Raw genomic sequence first — 21,281 nt, forward strand, 5'->3', positions numbered from 1 at the left:
ATCCATCATTATCTTGAATGAAGAGAAATATTCGCTTATATTGCATTTCTTACTACATTCAGATCGTTTAATACGTTATGTAAACAAATAGACATGAATGCAAAATCTCGAGTAAAGTGAATATAGTATTTAAGTGATGGCAAGAACTAAAAAAATTAAATTTTAAATTCAACTGGAGATCTGAGCGAACAAGGATACAAAACATGGATTAAGAGATAATAAAACTAATGGGATCTAGAGGGTAATGCACGAAAGATGTATCTGTCACGTTTGGGCTACTTTTTGAGATTGAAGTTCCTGAAGTCGACTCTCAGCTGTAAGGTTGTGTATGTGCACTGTTGAGAAGTCGCATACTAAAATGAATCGGCTTTTTAGTTCTACCAGGCTTTCAACGGTTGTCTAACATGGATCTGTTAGTGATTTCAATGAGATTTAACAATCTCCACAAACCCATAATGACAATACAACCAAACGTTTTATGGTTCGTAGATGAACCATTTTACGATAATAAAGATCAGTGTTCTTACAAGAAATGTTGAAAAAAAATCACAATTTCCTTCTACCTCTAGTTGAACAGTTTGGCAAAGAATATTTCCTAGACAAAACAGATCATGCCACTAGATTACATTTTAAAATCTTGTTTCTGCATGTTACTGTCATAGCTCACCCATTCTTTTCACACACAAAAAAAAACGGAAAGTCTTTCTACGTTTTAGCTGTTCCATTAGATTGTACGACTATTTTTCTTAAAGTGACTGGCTGTATCGATTAATAAATTTAGAAACGTCAAATAACTTAGTTTCTTTACCATGATCTTGCATCTAACTGAAAAAAACATTCGCTGAAATGATTATAAATCCATACATTTAAGGATTACAACATAATGTATCTGTATCAAGAAATGATGAATATCTATCGTTAGGCAATGATTCATAAATAACTTTTGCATACCCTATAAAAATATTTACTTCAACTTCACCACTTCCTCTTTTCACTTCATCGTACTTTGCATCGAAAATGGATAAATGAAACAGATAAATAATTCTAAATTTATGTATGCAAACTACCTTCTTTTATCTCTCCATGAAGTTGATCAGCTGGACCAGATGGATAAATTTCTTCAACAAATGCTCCTAAATTACCATCTGATCGAATATGTCCACCAACTATGCGCATACCAATTCCGCACCCTGTGAAATGTTAAAAAGTAAGAAAAAAGAATATGTTCAACTGAAGCTGAACACTTTCCAATTAACTTCGTATTCCCATTTTAACACCAACCTGATCGAGCCTCATCATCACTGTCACTACAATATCAGTACACTGAATTTCCTTTAAAAGTCTGAATCCATTATACTATTTTCTTCTAGCTTACTTAAGTTCTAAACAGTCACAGTGCCCCCCCATAAAGCGACGCGAATAAACAAACAGGATTTTCTAGATCTTAGAATGTTTCACATACCTTGAATAGGTAAGATATACCATTTACCATAAAATGATTCATTTATGTCATCTATTCACGCTATCATAAGATTACATTTTGTATGTTGATGACAGAAATACTCTTGTCTAGCTTATTATTATTATTATAATCACGAAGTGTATACAACTAGTGATGTTTTACTGTCAGATCATTGTTGCATTTATGCTTACATATTCAGAATACATTTCATTGCTCCATTTAAAATAGACTAGAAATCAAGTCTTTTCGAAAAGTGTCAAATTATCCTAGTATTGTTGTCTATCAATTCATATCAACCTTTTCATATTTATGTGTTAGTGTACAATATATATTCATTATCGGAAAATATTATTGGATTATATTCATAAAACACCTAAGCTAAAATAATATATTTAAATTATAAATTAATTTTGTCTAATTTTACTGCTTCTCACTAGAACTCCAGGAAATCTATCTTGAAGCCAGTCACTAGTGAGCATATGTTGACTAATATCAGAAGAAGCTTTCGTGAATATTATAGTAGTTTCGATATTTGAGATCATGACTCAATTGAAGCTAGACCACCCTGGAAAATCGGGAAGCACTAAACGGCCGTTTCATTCTATTTTCTGACTCCTGAGCAGTGCGCATCCACAATCCCGCCTCGCGAGATTCGAACCCAGGAACTAACAGTCTCGCGTGACAACGCTTAACCAGTAGACCACTGGGCCGGCCGGCATCCAACGGTGTTAATGTCTAACTTCAACTAATCCACGAAATTGAACGACACATTCACCATTGTCTTCAGTGAGTTACTATCCCACAACAGGTTGGAACAGCCGTCCAGTGCTTCCAGGTTTTCCATAGTGATCTAGCTTCAATTGACTCGTGATCTCAACTATTAAAATATGGAGTCGCTCTATTGTCTGTTTAATCTAACAAATATGAGAATACCAAATATGAACATGCAGAAATGTTAATAAAAGTAATCATAATGATCATAAAAAGTAGATGCATTATTTTTTCCTCAAATGTACATCAACCAGTAATGATGTTCAGTGATCAACAGTTCTATAGCCGTTTGTAAGTTACATAAATATTATCTCTTTCCAACGTTTTATAACATTGAATTATACAGTGAATGAGAATTGATCCATATTAATTATCCCTTTCCTGTTGAATTAAAATAAATGACTAATAGCATACTGACCCAGTAATCTGCAGTCTAGTTTACATGAATAAAACACTAAAAACAAGTGAACTGAATATTCTTAAACATTGAATTACAATTGTATGATGACGGAGATTTGTAGTTCAATTTGATTATTTAGGTGGAATTTTGTTCTCTGAGCTGGATGGTTTGGTCGTGGAGCTCTCATTGTTCTTCTGAACAACGTCATCAGCACAAACTTCAGGTAGAAATGAATTGTTCGAATTTCTCCACATATAACTCACAGCTTGTCCTGTAGACGTCGATCTTGATTGGTTATTGTTGACCTTTAATCCGTCATTATCTACTTCTTTATTATGACTGTGTCACCCTTTGATTTGAATTTTGGTCCTGTGTTTGTCTTGACGTGAGTGCCAAGCTTCGAAAAATTCTCTGGTGTTTTTAGAATCGCCTTTATCCAATATCTCAACGTTTTCTCAGTCAGACGTGTGTCCACAGTTGTCCACATGTATTGCTGTATCAGTGAGGATATGCTATGGCGTTTGATTGCTAATTGATGCATGTGGACAACTGTGGACACACGTTCGACTGAGAAAATGTTGAGATAATGGATAGAGGGAATACCAAAAGCACCAAGCAATTTTTAAAAGCTTGGCACTCAGGTCAGAACAAACATAGAACCAAGAATCACATCAATGGGAGACATAATCTAAATAAAAAATTAAACAATGGCAGGTTCAAGGTCAACAATAACCAATCAAGATCGAGTCATATGTAGAGAAATTCGAACACTTCACTTTTACGTAAAGTTTGTGCTGATAATGTTGTTCAAAAGAACGACGAAACCTCCACGACCAAGTTATTCAGCTCAGAGGACAAAACTCCACCTGTACTACAACTATACATACTCTGTTGATTCCTCAAGGTATACTATTTAGGTTGAGATACTATAAAAAGCAATTGACGAAAATCATGAACCCATCTAACTTAAACCACTACTGAAAACTTGAAAACATCAAACGGCCGTCTAACGTAAATTAATTCATGATTTCAGTGAAATTCAACACTCTCTACAATCAAATACTGTTATTGTAATTAGGTAACAAACCTTTCCACGTTTGTAAAAAAACAATCCTAATCCAAGATAATACATAAAATATATTTTGAGTATATTAGTAAGACGACGATTAACACATATTCGTGAAACATATTAAGAAATTATTGATGTAAATCAAAGACATTATGAATATGAAATTACAACGTGAAATGGATTTTGAGTGAAAATCTTAATGATAATTACTCGACTATTTGAACGAAGAATATTCTTTTGGATAAATTCTCTTCAGGTTTTACAATTCATCCATATTATTAATTCGAAATTTACATTTTCGCGCTCGTGAACACTTCCCAGCGTGGTCAAACTAAGGTTTGATGAAGAAAGTTACAGCTCGATATTGCCCCATTTAGTACAAACTGCTCATAGTGCCAGTATAAACCAATCTTTTTCAATTATTTATAAGGTCAGTAAGTTTTTGCCAAAACTTGTCAGATTTAAAATCCTTTAAACGGCTGAAGCAGTAGCCATCCGGATGAAAAAACCGGAGCTATGTGTGCAGAAGAAATATCTTCAACCACTCCTCCTCCCCTGGGCAACATCAAGGCCAATTAATCAACCGTAATCTTAGCTGTGGAATGGCTTAATTTAACTACGACTTTTCGTAGTCAATTGCAACTGTCTCTGTTATCTTTATTCATAAATCTTTGTATTATTATTAGTAGTATTGGTTAAACATCATTATTAATTTTCCCCATACATGATTCATTCACTTCACAATCATCCCTCCTTATTACATCTTACTAATTTTTCATACAATATAGTCTTCCATTAAACATTTGATCGAATTGTAATTGCATTATTATTTTTCTCACTTTATCTAACTCATATTTATTCGGATCATGGATCTTAAACTTTCAATTAACATATAAGCTGATTCGAGTTAACATTCTATCTGAGTCATATCAACATTAACAATTTTATTCTAGTTTGTTTGACAATGCTAAATTCACTTGCTTTAATTGAGATCATGTACCGATTGATGTTAGAACACCACTGAAAACCTGGAAGCACTGAACGACCGTTTCGTCTTATTGTGGTACTCCTCAACAGTGCACTTTAAACGATGCATTTTACCCTTAACCTCGCCATTTTTTCCCGGATTATTAATTTGGATATATATGAATTGTAGAATCTGAAGAGAATTGATCGAAAAGAATATTCCTCGTTCAAATATGAATCTTTTAATATAATGGGGATCTTTAAATGATAATTACTCGATCTATTTAATAATAAATAACAATTTGTATTCAAATGTAAAATAACTTAATCGTAATAACATTTACCTTTTTGATGTCTGTCCTTAGATTCACGCATTAATAAAAGTCGTTTAGTTGGAAAATCATATGTACATTTTGTAGGTTGTATTATTGATTTAGACTTCTGTAATTAAAATAAATTATAAAGTTTCCTATTTTAATTATTGAATAAACATTCAGTTACATAATTAAATTCATTTCTATGAATTATAAAATCTAATATTTATTAATAAAAATCGAAATAGTATGTATAAAGTTGTTAAGTGAATCTTTTGAACAAACATTATATAATAGGCAATGATGGATAGTGGCTAGCAGTGAAATCCAGGATGCGCGTTTCGTTCTATTTTGGGACTCAATGGGAAGATACAAGCCAAACAATACTAAGTGAATTTAAATTCACTCCATTTCACAAGCAAGTGGCTATCAGGACTCAGTAGCAGAGTGGATAACGCGATAGCGTTTGAAGCGGATGGTACTGGATTGGAGTCCCAAAGTGAACGCCAACTCTGAGGTGCAGGTACATCCAGCTGACGAATCCCTAATAGAACGAAACGCGCATCTTAGACTCCACTGTTAGCCACTATTCATCATTGCTTAAAAAAAGTGTTAAGTGTCCATATGTACACGAAATCGAACATATCCAATCAACCTTAATTTATAATAGATTCGGATATATCTTAGTAGTAAATTAGGACAAACGTATTTATCGATGCAGAGTGATTATATAAAATTTGATACTGTAGATTTATTGAATATGGATTCCTTTATATTTGTGCATCTTGGAAATATCGCACAGATGAAAAGTAGTTGTTTATTAATTCACCTTCCAGATATCTCATTTACTTAAATATTTCTTTTTTACATCTAGAATGTTGCAAAGAGATATTAAACTAAGTTGTTTTGATATTTAATACATATGATCTGTAAAACTTCATTTCATAGTGAATTTATTTATTCTTATGTAGGTCAGAATTGTATAACTACAATAAAAACAACAACAACTACTACTACTACTATTACTACTTGGTTGGGGTTTCCCCGCGTGGGTTCGAATTCCATCTACGTCGTCACTGATAAGTCTTGGTAATTTGAACGCTTTATTCGGTTCCTAAGCTACTCTTGTAACCCGCAATCTAGAACTACGCAGCGACCTAAACTCCAGAGAAAAAACGCAAAATAAGCGAAAAACACTTTACTCCAAAGGTTAATTTTTGTACAGAAAAACACGGTTATTTATAGATGTTAACATTTGTTAAATCAACATCATATTTTGTCCAATCTGCTAAAACTCATATTATGCTACTGAACAATAGAAGCACGCCACATTGATGTCCTAGAAAGTTCCATCATGCTCTGATTGGCTAGGACCCTTAGGCTCCTTTAGGGTCTCTGGAGGCTCCGTTGCAGTTCTCGGAAAGTCAACTCAACACTACTACTACTACTACTACCACTACTACTACATGTTAATAAATTATTTCTCATATTTATTAGTTTTGTTCAGTTTTCAATTCAGTACCTGAGAGTGGCTAAAGGGTATTTCGTATTATCCGGAGTTATTTTATGCTGCTTGAATACCTTAACTAAAATCAATTGATCAAAACAGAAGCCAATCAAGTATTATTTTTTTTAAACTCAAAAAGGAAATTCAATAAATGTTTTCTGAAAAACAATCCTTATGTGTTACAACGCATATGTCAATCATAATCAGATTGAGATCAAATAAATGAATGAAGCTAAATATTTGGTCACTCAGAGGCGAAAGATACGATACAGAACAATTTGGCAAAAAAAACATAAAATAACCTAAGATTCCTAGTTTAACAGATATTGAATCAGTTCGTTAATGCATCGACTATTGGTCACAATTGTATAGAGTAGTAAATGTAACATGACTTATTAAATCAAAATATCAGGTTCTGTAAGTGACATAACCCTGAATGTATAATCGTAATGTCGAAAATCTCAATTTTTATATTTATCAAAACTTCTTATTATTGTATGTATGTTCACTTCAACTTCAATTCACTTTCACTCCTGTCTCATTTTTGGTGTTCAAATACTGATGAATCTTTTGCTGGAGGCACCTGTCACTATTTTAATCTTTTTATCCAGTGCTTTAAATAAGTTTCTGTAACACCTTCCATCACTAACTCTGCTTTTACTACGACTTTTATTAAAAGCGTAAATCCTAATATACTGAAAGCTAGTTTAATTACAATCATATATTGATCTAACAGGGTTCTTGGTTAAAGCCAGGATAGCGTCTAGTCATTCTGAAAACCAATGTAAAATTACCTTCTTACAGAGTATACTTATTGTTGTATGAGACTTGACAATAGTTCAAGCAATCAATTAAATAAATGAATTCACTATCTTCAGTCCCACTTGTAAAACGTTTACCTAAACTCTTGATTAATCTCTTTTTTTATAGAATAGGTGGCTAGGATGAGAATCCAGAACGATTGTTTAGTCTTGTTTGAGACTTGTCAGCTAGATGTACTTAAAACAATGGTTATTCTGTGACAATCACCATATAAACATTGCGATAATCCAAAGTATTACAAATTCAATTAAAATCCTTTTTTTATTATTCACAGTTAATAAACTAATATTATCCTAAGGATTATGTACACAGTTTATTAGAATTTATATTATATGAGAGAATGTTGTTATCACACAGACACAGAAATACACTCACTATGGTATGGAATAAAAAACAAGAATATTATCAGTACTTCTATTCATATTGTTTTGATAATTATCTCAATTACTATTTCTCATTAGTATTGTTACTAGTATCAACGACTTTACTGATGTTAAATGTAGATATAACTTACGTTATTAGTTAATGGATTGAATGAAGGCCATGTAGTATTGTTGTCTATCCATGAATCCGGATTTTTCGTGTTATCTATGAAAATAAATATGATAATAGTAGGAACGTTTACTAAATTACGGATATAAATATATATAGCAATTTTAGTGACATAATTAGTCATTTAATCGTTTCTTCAAGATGACAGTAAAAACAACTTTAATTTGTCCCATTTTATTCCCTTATTATGCTTACGGAAAGTTATCACCTATATTGTTAATTTATCACAAAAAATTTGAAAATGTTATAACTACTTACAATAGTTAGGTAGTATCCTTAGATCGACGAGAAAAATAGTTTAATTGTTATAACTCAAGTGCTGGCATATAATGTCATTTAGACCTTAACGCAACTATACTAATCTAGTCAACTCCTCCTGGGGATCTTCTAGGGTTATTGCAGGTCCCGAGCTCGAATAAAGTAGGAAGGTTAGGCATGTGGTTAGCAGCCCTGTCTAATAAAAAATTGTTGCTAAAAAAAGAGCTATTCATGTTTCGGAGAGAATAAAATTTATGAAATAACCAATCAGATTTAGGATAACAGGTCTTGGATTTTGGCGTGAAATTCACTCACCAATTCGTCTAAATAACGTCTTGGCATTTTAGCTAATGTCAGTTCGCGAGGAAAACCGTAAATCTAAATTCTAACCCTTACCATCAACTATAAATGATTGTCTTTATTCTTCAGAACGCTTTATAACCTTCACTTAACCCTATTAAGTAGGTTGACACTGTCAAGGTCACTTTGGCGTCGCTCAAAAATCGTCCGTAAATTAAAGTTTCACTAATGTTTCTTTTTTAAAAAAGTATTTGAATGACACTATGAACAGTAACAATTTGAACTATGTTAAATTGATCATTACAAAATCACTTCATTTAATTCCTAGTTGTGTTCTGTTTTGTCACCTACTTTGAGATGAGCTCTGAAAGTTCAAGTTGTGATCTGTTAAGTTCAGCTAATATATTGAGACTAAAAACACAATTGTTAAAAGTGGTATTCGACACTCATCGTGATACATCGTTCATTAGCTGGAGTTAAAGTACAGGATTCTAATCTAATGATTCAATTGTTAAAAAAACTCTTGCGGCCGAACTTGACGAGTTCGATCTCTAAACAAGTTATATCTGTACACTGTTGAGGAATCACATATTTAGACAAAATACCTACTCGATACTCGCCAGTTTTCTGTGTTACTCAAACTGGAGTCGGTGATAAATAATACTTAAAAATAAATGAGTTTGTGTTTTACCTATTTTAGTAACAATTACACCCTAATATTAAATATTCTCTCCATTAAGTCGGAAAAATTACCGGAACTGTAGGATACAGTAGAGTTGGTGAACATTGAAAAGGTTGAGGTTTAGTTTTCAGCTATATATTATATGAAAGCTAATGTCATTGAATCGTTACTAGAAATAAAATAGGTGGTTAGTTTTTGTTCATATAATTCAATTATTGAAAATTGAATAAATTGGCTATTAAGTCAGTTGATTCGCTACAATGTGAATAATTTAAAAGTCAAGGCTTATCTGCTTACAATTTCGTAACGTTACCTCATAAAACATATAGATAAGAAATTCTAAGATCTCTTTTGGAAAAAGTGTCTCCTATGAAGCTGTCCATACTAACTTATCCTATTGACCCTAGTTATTTTAATAAAATTAATTTGAACAAATCATAACGAATAAGCAATAAAAATAATGAATGATCAGGCATTGTCCAGTACAAATACCTGTTAAAGTGAATAAAGAAAACCATAAGAGACTTAAACATTTCTCTTCGTATAGTAAAGCGTTCAAACACTATGAATTAATAAGAAGCTTAGGAAGAAAATTTTTGAAATAAACTGTGAAAATGCAATAGATAAATTATAAATAAATGAATTTCAGTAGTTGAGATCATGAGTGAATTGAAGCTAGACCACCATGGAAAACCTGGTGGTACTTAATGGCCTTTTTGTCTTATTGTGGGACTCCTCAGCAGTGCCCATAAATAAATGTTAAGTCATAATTATATTCATACTATAAAGGAAGATAAGTAATGAAGACATTTTTACCACTATGGATATTCTTCAACTTTTATTAACCTGAGGTTTGATTTTATCCATAAATGAAATTTGACCATTTGAAGCTCGATTAAATGATTTTGATATCTATTTCTTTGTAATAATCCATTTTATATCTGCTGTGCCTTTAAGTCCAGCTAGTTATCACGTAACTTATTCGCCAATCAAGATACGACTTATTCACCCTTGTACTGTACTAAACCAATAACGTTCGTCAAGTCCGACCGGCCTAGCGTCCTATTGATCCATTGCTCGCCTAGTCCGTCCAGCTGAGTTCAGAATGCCAATAACAGCCTTCACTATGCGAATCATATATTTCAGACATACCGAGTTGATACATCAACCAAACGGACCGCAACGCACCATAAAATAGAAGATAACATTTATACACAATAAAGCCAAAAAGTGGCTGTGAACATGGGAGACAATAATTAATTGACTGAGTATAATTTAAGAACAATAAATCGTACAATAATAATCTATAGATCAAAATGAAGCTTATACACAATCTAATTACTGAATAGTTATCCCATAAGAATATATAGATAATATTAGTCCACTAATAGGTCTCATCAGTTACTCGTAATTTAATCTTCGCTAGGATCTAACAATATCATCAAAGAATTTCCAGAGAAATACTTAGTTTGTAGATGTTATTTTTTATTGAGCAAAATGGTTACTTATGTAATAGTTAGACAATTTATTAAACGAAATGTATATTATCTAATATGATACTGAAACTAATTATTTTGTAATGTTTTAGGAAAACTAATTTCATCCAATATTAATTTCATAGAGAAAGTATACAACAAATCAATAATGATGAATAACTTCCGTTATATAACTACTACATTCAAAAGTCCATTATTTATTCAATATAATGTTTATCACAATTGACTTCCGTAGCATAGTTAGTTAATCGATTCGATTGAAAGCAATAAAACAATAGGAAACTGAAAAAAAGACGAAAAGAATTTTTTATTTTTCTAAGGAGGAAAAAAGAAACAGTGGAATAATTAACTACACTACACACAGAACTACAAATAGTTAGGTATACTTACACAGAGGGTAAACTTCTAAGAGAATATTTTATACATATATATGTATATATAACGTGAGTTAATATGCAATGGTGATAGTAAGCTGCTTCTTGAAAGTAAGTGCCAGTGGATTTTGTCAAGTTTTTGACTTTAATTAGGGTAGATGGGTATATATATATATATATATATAAAGAATGATGTATTTGTACGTTATCTAGGATAAATGGATAATGAAAAAATATATACAGTAAATGATATTGAGTACCATCATGTCATTTTGCAAAAAAAAAGCAAAACAAATAATTTTTATGCCGTTTAAAGATCCTCATTATAATAAAAGACTAATATTTGAGCCCTATATTAGATGACATTGAAACTGATCGATATATGGATGACACGCCCATTCTCTGTAAAGATAATATATCACACCCAGAGGTTCTTAGGCAGTTTAATGAAATACATCGAGCCATTGAGTTTATATCTGAAGAAGAGAATAATGGTAGAATAGACTTTTTGGACGTTCTCTTAACTATAAGAGCGAAAGGATCAATAAAATAGTAATTTAAACAGAAAAAATACATGAACTGGGCAGTATACGCATTTCCATAGCTTTGTACCTCTACAATACAAACAAAACCTAATCAATTAGTTACCGAATACGCACTATATATTCGACGGATATAGTTGAAAAAGAGATAAACACCATGTGTAATACTCTTAGGGAGAATGGTTACCCTAGAAAGTTTATAATTAAACATATGATCATGAAGGTGAAAATAGGAGAAATACAAACGGTGAATAAAAAATCCCTGTTCATGCGCCTACAATCCAGAAGGGATGCAGCTAGCGAAATATTAAATCAGAGATTACGCAGAAAACTGCAAAAGTCTTTCAACCCCGGAGAACTACTGTTGGAGTTTTCCACGCGTCAAATTGTGACACCTAGGCAAAAAGATAAATTAACTAGAATGACCACCTCATTTTGTATTTATCAGTTCGACTACTCCTGTGGAGCAAGTTATATTGGTCTAAGTTCTAGAAATTTACACTTTCGTGCTCGCGAACACCCAGCCTAGCTAGACAAAAGTCTGATGAAGAAAGTGAACAGCTCGATAATGGCCCATTTAGTCCAAATTGCTCATAGTGCCAGTATAAACCAGTAATTTTTCTGTAAAAGCTTGTCAGATTTAAAGTCTTTCAAACATATGAAGCAGTAGCCATCCGAATGAAGAAACTTGAGCTCTGCTTAGAAAAGAAATATCTTCTCATTCATCCCACCTTATAATGTTTTACTAATATTTTTTTACACAATATATTCTTCCATCAAACATTTGATTGAATTGTAATTGCATTATTATTTTTCTCACTTTATCTAACTCATATTTATTCGGATCATGGATCTTAAACTTTCAATTAACATATAAGCTGATTCCAGTTAACATTCTATCTGAGTCATATCAACATTAACAATTTTATTCTAGTTTGTTTGACAATGCTAAATTCACTTGCTTTAATTGAGATCATGTACCGATTGATGTTAGAACACCACTGAAAACCTGGAAGCACTGAACAGCCGTTTCGTTTCATGGTGCGCTTTAAACGATGCATTTTACCCTTAACCTGACCACTTTTTTATTGTTCATTTGGATATATGTATTGTAGAAACTGAAGAGAATTTATCGGAAAGAATATCCTCTGTTCAAAAATTAATCTTTATGTGCTATCAATAAGTACTGAAGAGGATCATTTTAGCTTGATCAGGAAAAAATTGTAAATATTTGATAAAAGAAATAAAATTTTGGTAGAGAATTTGTTTACTTAGGTATCATGGTAACTTGATTCTCTGAAATATTCTATTAGTTAGAAAAAATAACTATACTACTATTGATTGTAAACAGTATAAACTGGTTAAATCCAGTTGGTTGTAAGCCATACCATTAAGTTTATGAATAAAACATAAGATTTATCCTTCCAACATTCTATGAGATAATAAAATTCCATTAAAACTAAAGGTAACTAATGTAGTTTAAAATTATTAGCTACTATTTTAATATTTTAATGAACAAAAAGATAATATATATTGATAGAAAGCACCTAACGAATTACTGAAAACTACGTTCTATTGATGAACTAATTAGTACTAAATTAGGCTTATTCATTTATGCATATCATCAGCCTCAAATGAGACTTTTAGACTGTTTTTCTAGGATAATCTGATGCGATATCTATTAGTAGTTAAGAAATAGAGTTTGATCAGCACTAGGAAAGACCTGACAAACATGATATTGGTCACTAATCATTGATCAGTCAGATGTCCAATAGGAGGTCCGTTGCCACATGGATAGCTAAATCATAACATTTTTAAGTGTGTAGCTGGATGACATTGGGTTTAACTCACTGGACAGCACCAGTTCCTTGAAGATTACAGGTATACCTTGCTGGCAAGCGTCTTATAACACAAAATTGAACCCCAGAGTTTGTAGTTGACTATCCTCAACCACTGGGTATCTCGTTGTAATCCATAAGATATTGAATCATTCAAACTTGATTGATGTAGTTTGACCAGTAGTAACAAGTTAAATGAACATATAATCTATCACTGCTCTGTGATTAATCAATTTTAGTTGACAGATGAAATTTACCGATTTCAAAGAGAAGATATGACAAATTATTTGTACCTTCTGCATATATGAAGTTTCACAATTGGTTGATCACTGGGTGGTGATCAATGTCATGTGTGCCAAGTCCTTATCTAATGCAGATCGAATGCTATCGACCATGTTGCAATCTGGCCACCAGTCTAGGCGACTCGGCACTGCGGGCACTATATATTGGGATTTAGATTGTGGTTAGAGGTAGTCGACAGGAAACCCTAGATCCGGGGTTTTGTGCTACTCGGCACTCGTCAGCAAGGTGTACCTGTAATCTTGAGGGAACTGGTGCTCCCTGGCCACGTTGTAGCATGATCGATAGCATTCGATCTGCACTAATAAGGACTAGACACGCATGACATTGGTCACCACTCAATGATCAGTCAATTGTGATTACATCTCAGTCCTACAGGAGGTCGGTCACAGCTCGGATAGCTCAGCGGTAATGTCTCTGACTGTGAATCTGGGTGACAAGGGATTGAATCCGCCAGTGGGCACCAGTTTCCTCAAGATTACAGATACACCTTGCTAACGAGTGCCAAGTAGCACGAAACCCGGGTCCAGGGTTTCTTGTCGACTACCTCCAACCACCATCTAAATATATGAAGTTTGTTCTTGTAGTCAAATTTAGATGCATTTCAGAAATCTAAATTATTTGAGTCAAAATAGAAAATCTTATTGATTCATAAAACAGGTGGAAAATGTTTATGTTTATATTTTTGTTTCAAAATCGAATTAACTACATTGCTGTATTTCAATGAATTGACTTGATTTTTCTGTTTTTGTAAATATTTACTTTAACCTAATAATTATATCCATTTTTTCTTAAATATACAATTACGATACTGTCCAGAAACACAACAAGAACTTCACGAATAAACCGACCAGCTCAGAAAACAAATATATATTGTCAAAAACTTCATCCTCAACTAAAAAATATTCTATATTATCTCACGACTGTTTGAGTCAAGAATAATCAATATTTCTATACCTTTGAAGGTCATAATCTATAAAAACGTTAAGGGGAATCTATTTTCAAACGGCTATCAACCTGAAAACGAAATACTCATCTACATGTATTTGCATTCCACAGTTAATGTTCACTTTGGGACTCCAAAACAGTACCGTTTGTTTCAAACACCACTGAGTTATCTACTTAGTTACTGAGTCCTGATAGCCACCTGCCTGTATAGTTGGGTGAAGTTTAAATTCACTTGGTATTCTTTACTTGAATCTTCCTATTCATGTTTAGGACTCTAATTGATCAATCTCTTATTGGCATATGTGCATACTGTGTATATTGCATCGATATTGCCTTAATTCACAAGCATTATAAGCAGAGACAGATGGTGGCTAGCAGTGGAATCCAGGACGTACACAAGATGTCCATATGCGAATAAGAAACTTATCAATTGCATTCTTATATATCAATTGAAAAATTCAAACAAATAATACAAAAATGAATTGAATGTATACGATTCGTTTAAGATTGCAATTGATCAGTATCTTATTGGCAAATGTACATTGACCTGATGAGTTCCAAATAGACGAAGTATACGTCCTGGATTCCACTGCTAGCCACCATCTGTCTCTGCTTATAATGCTTGTGAATTAAGGTAATATCGGTGCAATATACACAGTATGCACATATGCTAATAAGAGATTGATCAATTGGATTCCTAAACATCAGTTGAATTCCTAAACATCAGTTGAATTCCTAAACATCAATAGGAAGATTCAAGTAAACAATACCATGTGAACTTAATTTTATAGATTAGCTAGAAAACTGTGTAAACCAATTTATTTCACTTTATTACATTCATTATCATTGATTATCAAAATACTCGGTAGAACTTAAATTAAATATAAGTTATAATACTTTCTTATTATTTACCTTTAAAGGGAATCCAATTAACTTAATAATGTATTATAGACAGTGTTTCTTATTCATATTTTACTCAAACCATAATTATCTCCATATTCTTCACTGACTAAAAATTCTTATAGCTTATTCAAAGGAAAATCACTTTTTATGGATAAACTGTAAAATTGTTAATGCTGTAGAAAAGAGACAACCATCTTAATTACATTAATTTCCTTTACAAATGAAATAATAGGACGAAACGGCTATCCAGAGCTCTCAGGTTATCTATAGTAGTCCAGTTTCAATTGACTCATAATCTGTTATGTCCCGATAAGCATAATGAATGGTAACTTTTGAGATCCATTTATGGATCAATACTATACGTACATTCTTATCGTATAGTTTTTAAATAACTAGAATATTCATGATCATGTCGTTATTATCATGAGCTTTATTTTGAACTATGAACTATTATTACACGATTTACCATTCTTGAATTATGACCTGTCTATTAATCATTACCTCCCACATTCACAGCCACATTTATCCAAATCTTATACAAATGTTGTTTCATATTTTATGGTACGATATGTTCTGTTTGATAGGTATATAAACTCCGTGTGTTTGTAATAAATTATTCATATCACAGAGGCTGAGATTGGTGTTCTGGACTTAACTGGCTGGGCTAAACAGAAAGCAGGACCAATAAGGACTGTTGACTGCTCGCATGGGTTTTATGCGTCACTGGTCGGATTGATAATTCACTGCTCTCCAATTGGCGGTATCGTTACATTATACATTAACAGGGCACACAGGCTACAAGGTATAATATAATCTTAACTAGTGAAATAATAAATGATAGTAGAGATTATATTTACCTTTATAAGTTTTATAATTCCATTCATCATCACTTAATCCAAGCCAGTTATTAATTGTTTCACTAGGCATTTTATTATATTGTTGTTTATTAACTTCATCAACTGACTGATTATGTATATGTCTCAATGATTTTTGATAATAAATATCTACAGGATTTTGTATTTTATCTTCATTCATTATTGATTGATTTGTTTGATGAACTGATGATGGTAACGATGATAATAATTGATTATTAAAAGGTTCACTACTACTACTACTAGTAGTAGTATTGATAGGGTTATTATTTATAACAGTATTATTTATTGAAGTTGTCGGATTCATCATATCACATTGGTTTTGTTCATTTAATAATTTGCGTACTTGTTCAATCAGTATATCTATTGATTCAGGATTTATAGTGTCTACACAAGAATTCCCATCAGATAATAAAGTATTCATTCTTGGAATGTTATTATTACTGTTAATATCATTAATAATATGACTATTTGGTAAATAGGTAGAATTTATAGATGAAACATTATTTATAAGGTCAGTATTACTGTTATTTGAAATGAAATTTCCAGTATTTGGATAATTATTCATCATTTGATCTGATGCAATTGTATTTTGTAGTAGACTATTGATAATGTGTTCATTAGTCGGTTGACATGTAATGACATTATTAATATTATCAGTAGTAGTATTATTATCTAACATCCCAGAACCAGCTACAGCTGTGGCTGCGATTGCTCCAGCAACAGCTGCTAAAGTTACTTGATTCAAATCAGCTGGCGCGAGATCTAGGCACATTGAATTTATTTGATTAATAAGTTCCGGATTATATGTAAGAGCTTGTATAAAATCAGGATTATTAATAAGCTCGATTAATGTGTTATTTGAAACTGGTATTTGTTCATTTAAACTGACTGATGTAGGCTGATTTATGATTGTATTATTCATTATATTGTTAGCTAAATTATTTGTTAAAGGTACTTGATTTGGCAATACTACTGGAGCGGTAGAATTCAAATTCGATGTAGTTAACATATTTGGTACGGACAGAAACTGTTGGTCAGTTGTAGATGTATAGTTTGTAGGTTCTACCATTGTTTCATCTATTTTACCTTGTTCAATACTTAACGGAAGTCTTGTTGAAGCTGTAGAAAATATTGGTGGTGCTAAAGTAGATGAAATAAGAGTTGTTGGTCGCATTTCTGATTCATCACAATATGAGTTTAAGTATCCTTGAAGATCAAAATTTGAAAAACTAGATGGCCAACTAGATTCATAAGGTTCATCAGTCATTAAACTTTTAAGTAAACGACGATGATGTTGTTCTACTTGTTGTCTTAGTTGTCGAGTTGTAAAGTCATTTGAATCAGTTCGACGATCAAGTGAACCAAATTTGTTACTGTCCAATTTTTGTAATTCATATGAGTCCGATATATTTTCTTGATAGTCTAAATTAAATTCTGAATGTGCAGCAGCTAATCGAGCTCTTAAAGTTTGCATAGAAGTAGAACCTGAAAATTTGTTTAAATCATCTAAATGACTTAAATGACCAGTTGATTTGGATAGATTTCCTATTCTTCGAGTTAAATGATCAGATTTATTCCATTCATCAGATGGGACTTTTTGTTGTAGTAAAAATTCTATACTAGATGGATCATAACGTTGATTAGTCAATGTAGGTCGTGAATGTTTTATTCCTTTTCTACGATAATCATTTAAAGGTAAAGAAAAATATGAACCAACTTCTAGAAAACTATTATCATTTGACCATTTTGTTTGTGGAATATGAAATGATTTAGAAGTTGGTGTATAACTTCTTAAATTCCCTCTTTTTATTCTATGACTTATTTCATAATCTTGATAATTTTTATTAAATCGTGTTGAATATACGGAATCTTTTGATTTATCCAATTCTGTTGATTTTATATTTCTATTAGAATCTTTCAACATTCTTTGTTGTAAAACACTTTCAACATCATTTGATTTGAAGTGTTTTGAACGACTTGAAGTATGATGAATTAATCCTAACTTATTTCGACGATCATGACGAATAATTGATGCTAGACCAATTCTGTCTTTTTCACGAGGATGATGATGATGAGGAGGAGGATGATAATGATGTGATGTACCAGCCTCTGAATATGATCTATATGGTCGTGAATCATATGAAGATTTTAAATTACTTTTTGTAATTGGTTTTAAATTTATTCGATAATTATCATCATCATTGAATGATTTAATAAATCTATCCGGATAAACATCATGTAATGATCTATGATTATATAAATGTCTTGAATAAATAATTGATGATGATGAATTAGGACTTTCATAAGTTCCAGGTAAATCATCTACTAAACTATTTATTTCATAACTATAAGCAGAAGAATGTGGTCTTCTTCTTTGATTTATAAAATATGAACCACGTGAACTAGACGAAGATGACATATATTCCGTATGTAAATTATCGTAATAGATTGTTTGTTCTGGTATTGATATTAATTTAGCTTCGTCAGTAATACGTTTTAATATATGTATATACCATTGTGAATGAATAGATTCCCATAAATGTTTATTAGCATAAAATTCTTTAAAATTAGGTATTGATGATAATTTCGATTCATTGAATGTATTTTCATTAAGAATTGAATTTGTAATAGGTACATGAATGGAAAACTCACTACCATCTGATAAAGTATCATAATTATCCTCGAATAGCTGATTACCTAATGATTGTGGACAAGATAATGATAGAAAATAATTTTTTATTGATGATTTACAGAAACTTGTTTGATGTGATCTCTTATATTGATTATTATTATTATTATTATTATTATTATTGTCTTCAGTTAAAGCTAATAATGTATCAGTTGGATCCGGTTCATTAGTAATTGGTGAATTCGATAAAATTAATTGTGCACGTTTTAATAATTTTTCATTAAAACAACAAAATGGTTTTGTTAATGATAATGAATTATTAATAGATTGTTGTTTGATTTCAATACAAGTTGGTGTATTAGTAGTATTATTAGTAGTATTATTGAATAACTTTTGAGTAGTATCAGAAAATGTTATTAAATTATTATTATTATTATTATTAAATGATTTTTCTATTGATTTTTCTATTGAATTATTTAATATTGATAATTGATCAGTTTTATAATGTTCAATGATTGTTTTATTCTGATCATTTTCTGATTCAATATTCAATGTATTATTCAATATTAATGATGAATTATTAGAATTGTTAGATTGATCAATAGAATAATTTAAAGAATCATTATTCTCATTAAAAAAAGTGGTTAGAAAATTTTTATTTGACTTTCTATTCGATTTTTTCAATTCATCTTTATGATTATTGGTTAATTCTAAATGACTGCCTTCCTTATTCAAATGAATCAATGGATAATATTGTTTATTGTTCATATATGTATAAGTTGAATTATATTGAGTTAGTTGTTGTTCATATGGATAATAAGGATAGAGAATTTTATTTATAATACTATTCTTCTCATCTATATTATTTGGACTTTTAATAGAGGCAGAATATGAATTATCCAATGATAGAGGAGAATTTATTGTTGGGATCACGTGTTCATAGAATTCCAATATGTCTGAATGATATAAGTCTTCTTTTATATTCTTAAATGTTTCTTCTTTTTGTTTAGAATTGTCTATTCGTTTATCAATAGGTAGTGATGTATATGGAAATTGATTATTTTTACATTTCAATTTCATATTTTGATAAGAGATTATGTTATGATTACTTTCATTTGATTTATAAGTAATAGTAGTAGTAGTAGTAAGAGTTGGAGTATCTGAATATACGAAATGATCGGTTTCTTCATCAGTTCTAAAATTATTTTCATATACTTTTCCAGAATTATAAGGTTGAGACATAAGATTTTCTTCAGCAACGATTTGAGTTTCTAATTGAGTAGAGATTCTTTCAAGATCATGCAATTCTGTATCATCTTCAATATGTGTTATATACAGTTTTGTAGTGAAATGGTCTGATGAAGTATTATCGTGTTTTTCATTATCTTCAGTTATCTGTACGATATATAACAATAGTGTAAGATATAGCACTGTACAACTGTCAATAAAAATAGTTCATAATTTAACAGCTCCCATGAAGAACTGGTACAATATCTTACTTGTTTCCTCATCAGATATGAATAGATTGTATGGCTTTATTCTAATGTGTTTATCTCGTGAAATAAAAAAATTCATTAATATGGAATAATCTATTTTGATGGAGTTTTGTTGTCTGAGTTGGATGGTTTGGTCCTGGAGCTTTCATCGTCCTTCGGAACGACATCATCAGTACAAACTTCAGATGGAATAATCTAATGACATTGAACTATAATATATTTACGATTATTCTCTTTAGAACGTGTTTATCTAGTTCACTCAAAGTAGTAAGAGATTGAAGACTTTCGAAAGAAGAAGGAGAATGAAATTACCGTAATGGTTAGAATAAGACATATTACTTATTAATAAAGTTATGCAGTGCTATGGTAAAGTATAAAAAACGTATGGACATTTTCATTCTAGTAGTTGAATGCTAAGAATAAATAACTGATGGGATTGATTGATTTCAATAGAAACAAGCGTTTACGAGGTTTAGATATACATTATTGACATATACTATTTGCTTGGAAGCAATTGATATGAAACACCACACATAGGTTTCATCCTAGTTGGTACTCTTCATCAAGGCGTACCTGTATTATTAGGGAGATTGATGTGTCCACTGCTGAATAGTGCCATCGAGCATGAAATCTAGGCCTAGGGTTTGTTACTGGTTTCATCTAATCAATTAATACCTCAATAAAGTACACACTATCTCAAGTCATTTAGATTAATGTTCATATTGGTAGTTGTTCAGTAAAATTTGGTCAGCACAATAGATCTAGATAAACATAACA

At 31.3% G+C, this 21,281-nt stretch overlaps 1 protein-coding gene across 2 annotated transcripts in view; it reads right to left on the minus strand.

Annotated features, from left to right (window-relative positions):
* The window catches only part of MS3_00007333 (uncharacterized protein), a gene marked incomplete at both ends in the record, with an annotated part of 141,075 nt that overhangs the window by 32,796 nt on the left and 86,998 nt on the right, over window positions 1–21,281 (minus strand). For both annotated transcript variants that reach the window (XM_051215594.1, XM_035730102.2), the window contains 4 exons: window positions 1,068–1,190; window positions 5,013–5,109; window positions 7,826–7,899; window positions 16,362–20,403. In XM_051215594.1, the coding sequence (XP_051066124.1) occupies window positions 1,068–1,190; window positions 5,013–5,109; window positions 7,826–7,899; window positions 16,362–20,403 (4,336 nt within the window). The remainder of the gene's footprint in view (window positions 1–1,067; window positions 1,191–5,012; window positions 5,110–7,825; window positions 7,900–16,361; window positions 20,404–21,281) is intronic.

The sequence above is a fragment of the Schistosoma haematobium genome, chromosome 4, assembly GCF_000699445.3.
Source record: "Schistosoma haematobium chromosome 4, whole genome shotgun sequence".
Lineage (NCBI taxonomy): Eukaryota > Metazoa > Platyhelminthes > Trematoda > Strigeidida > Schistosomatidae > Schistosoma > Schistosoma haematobium.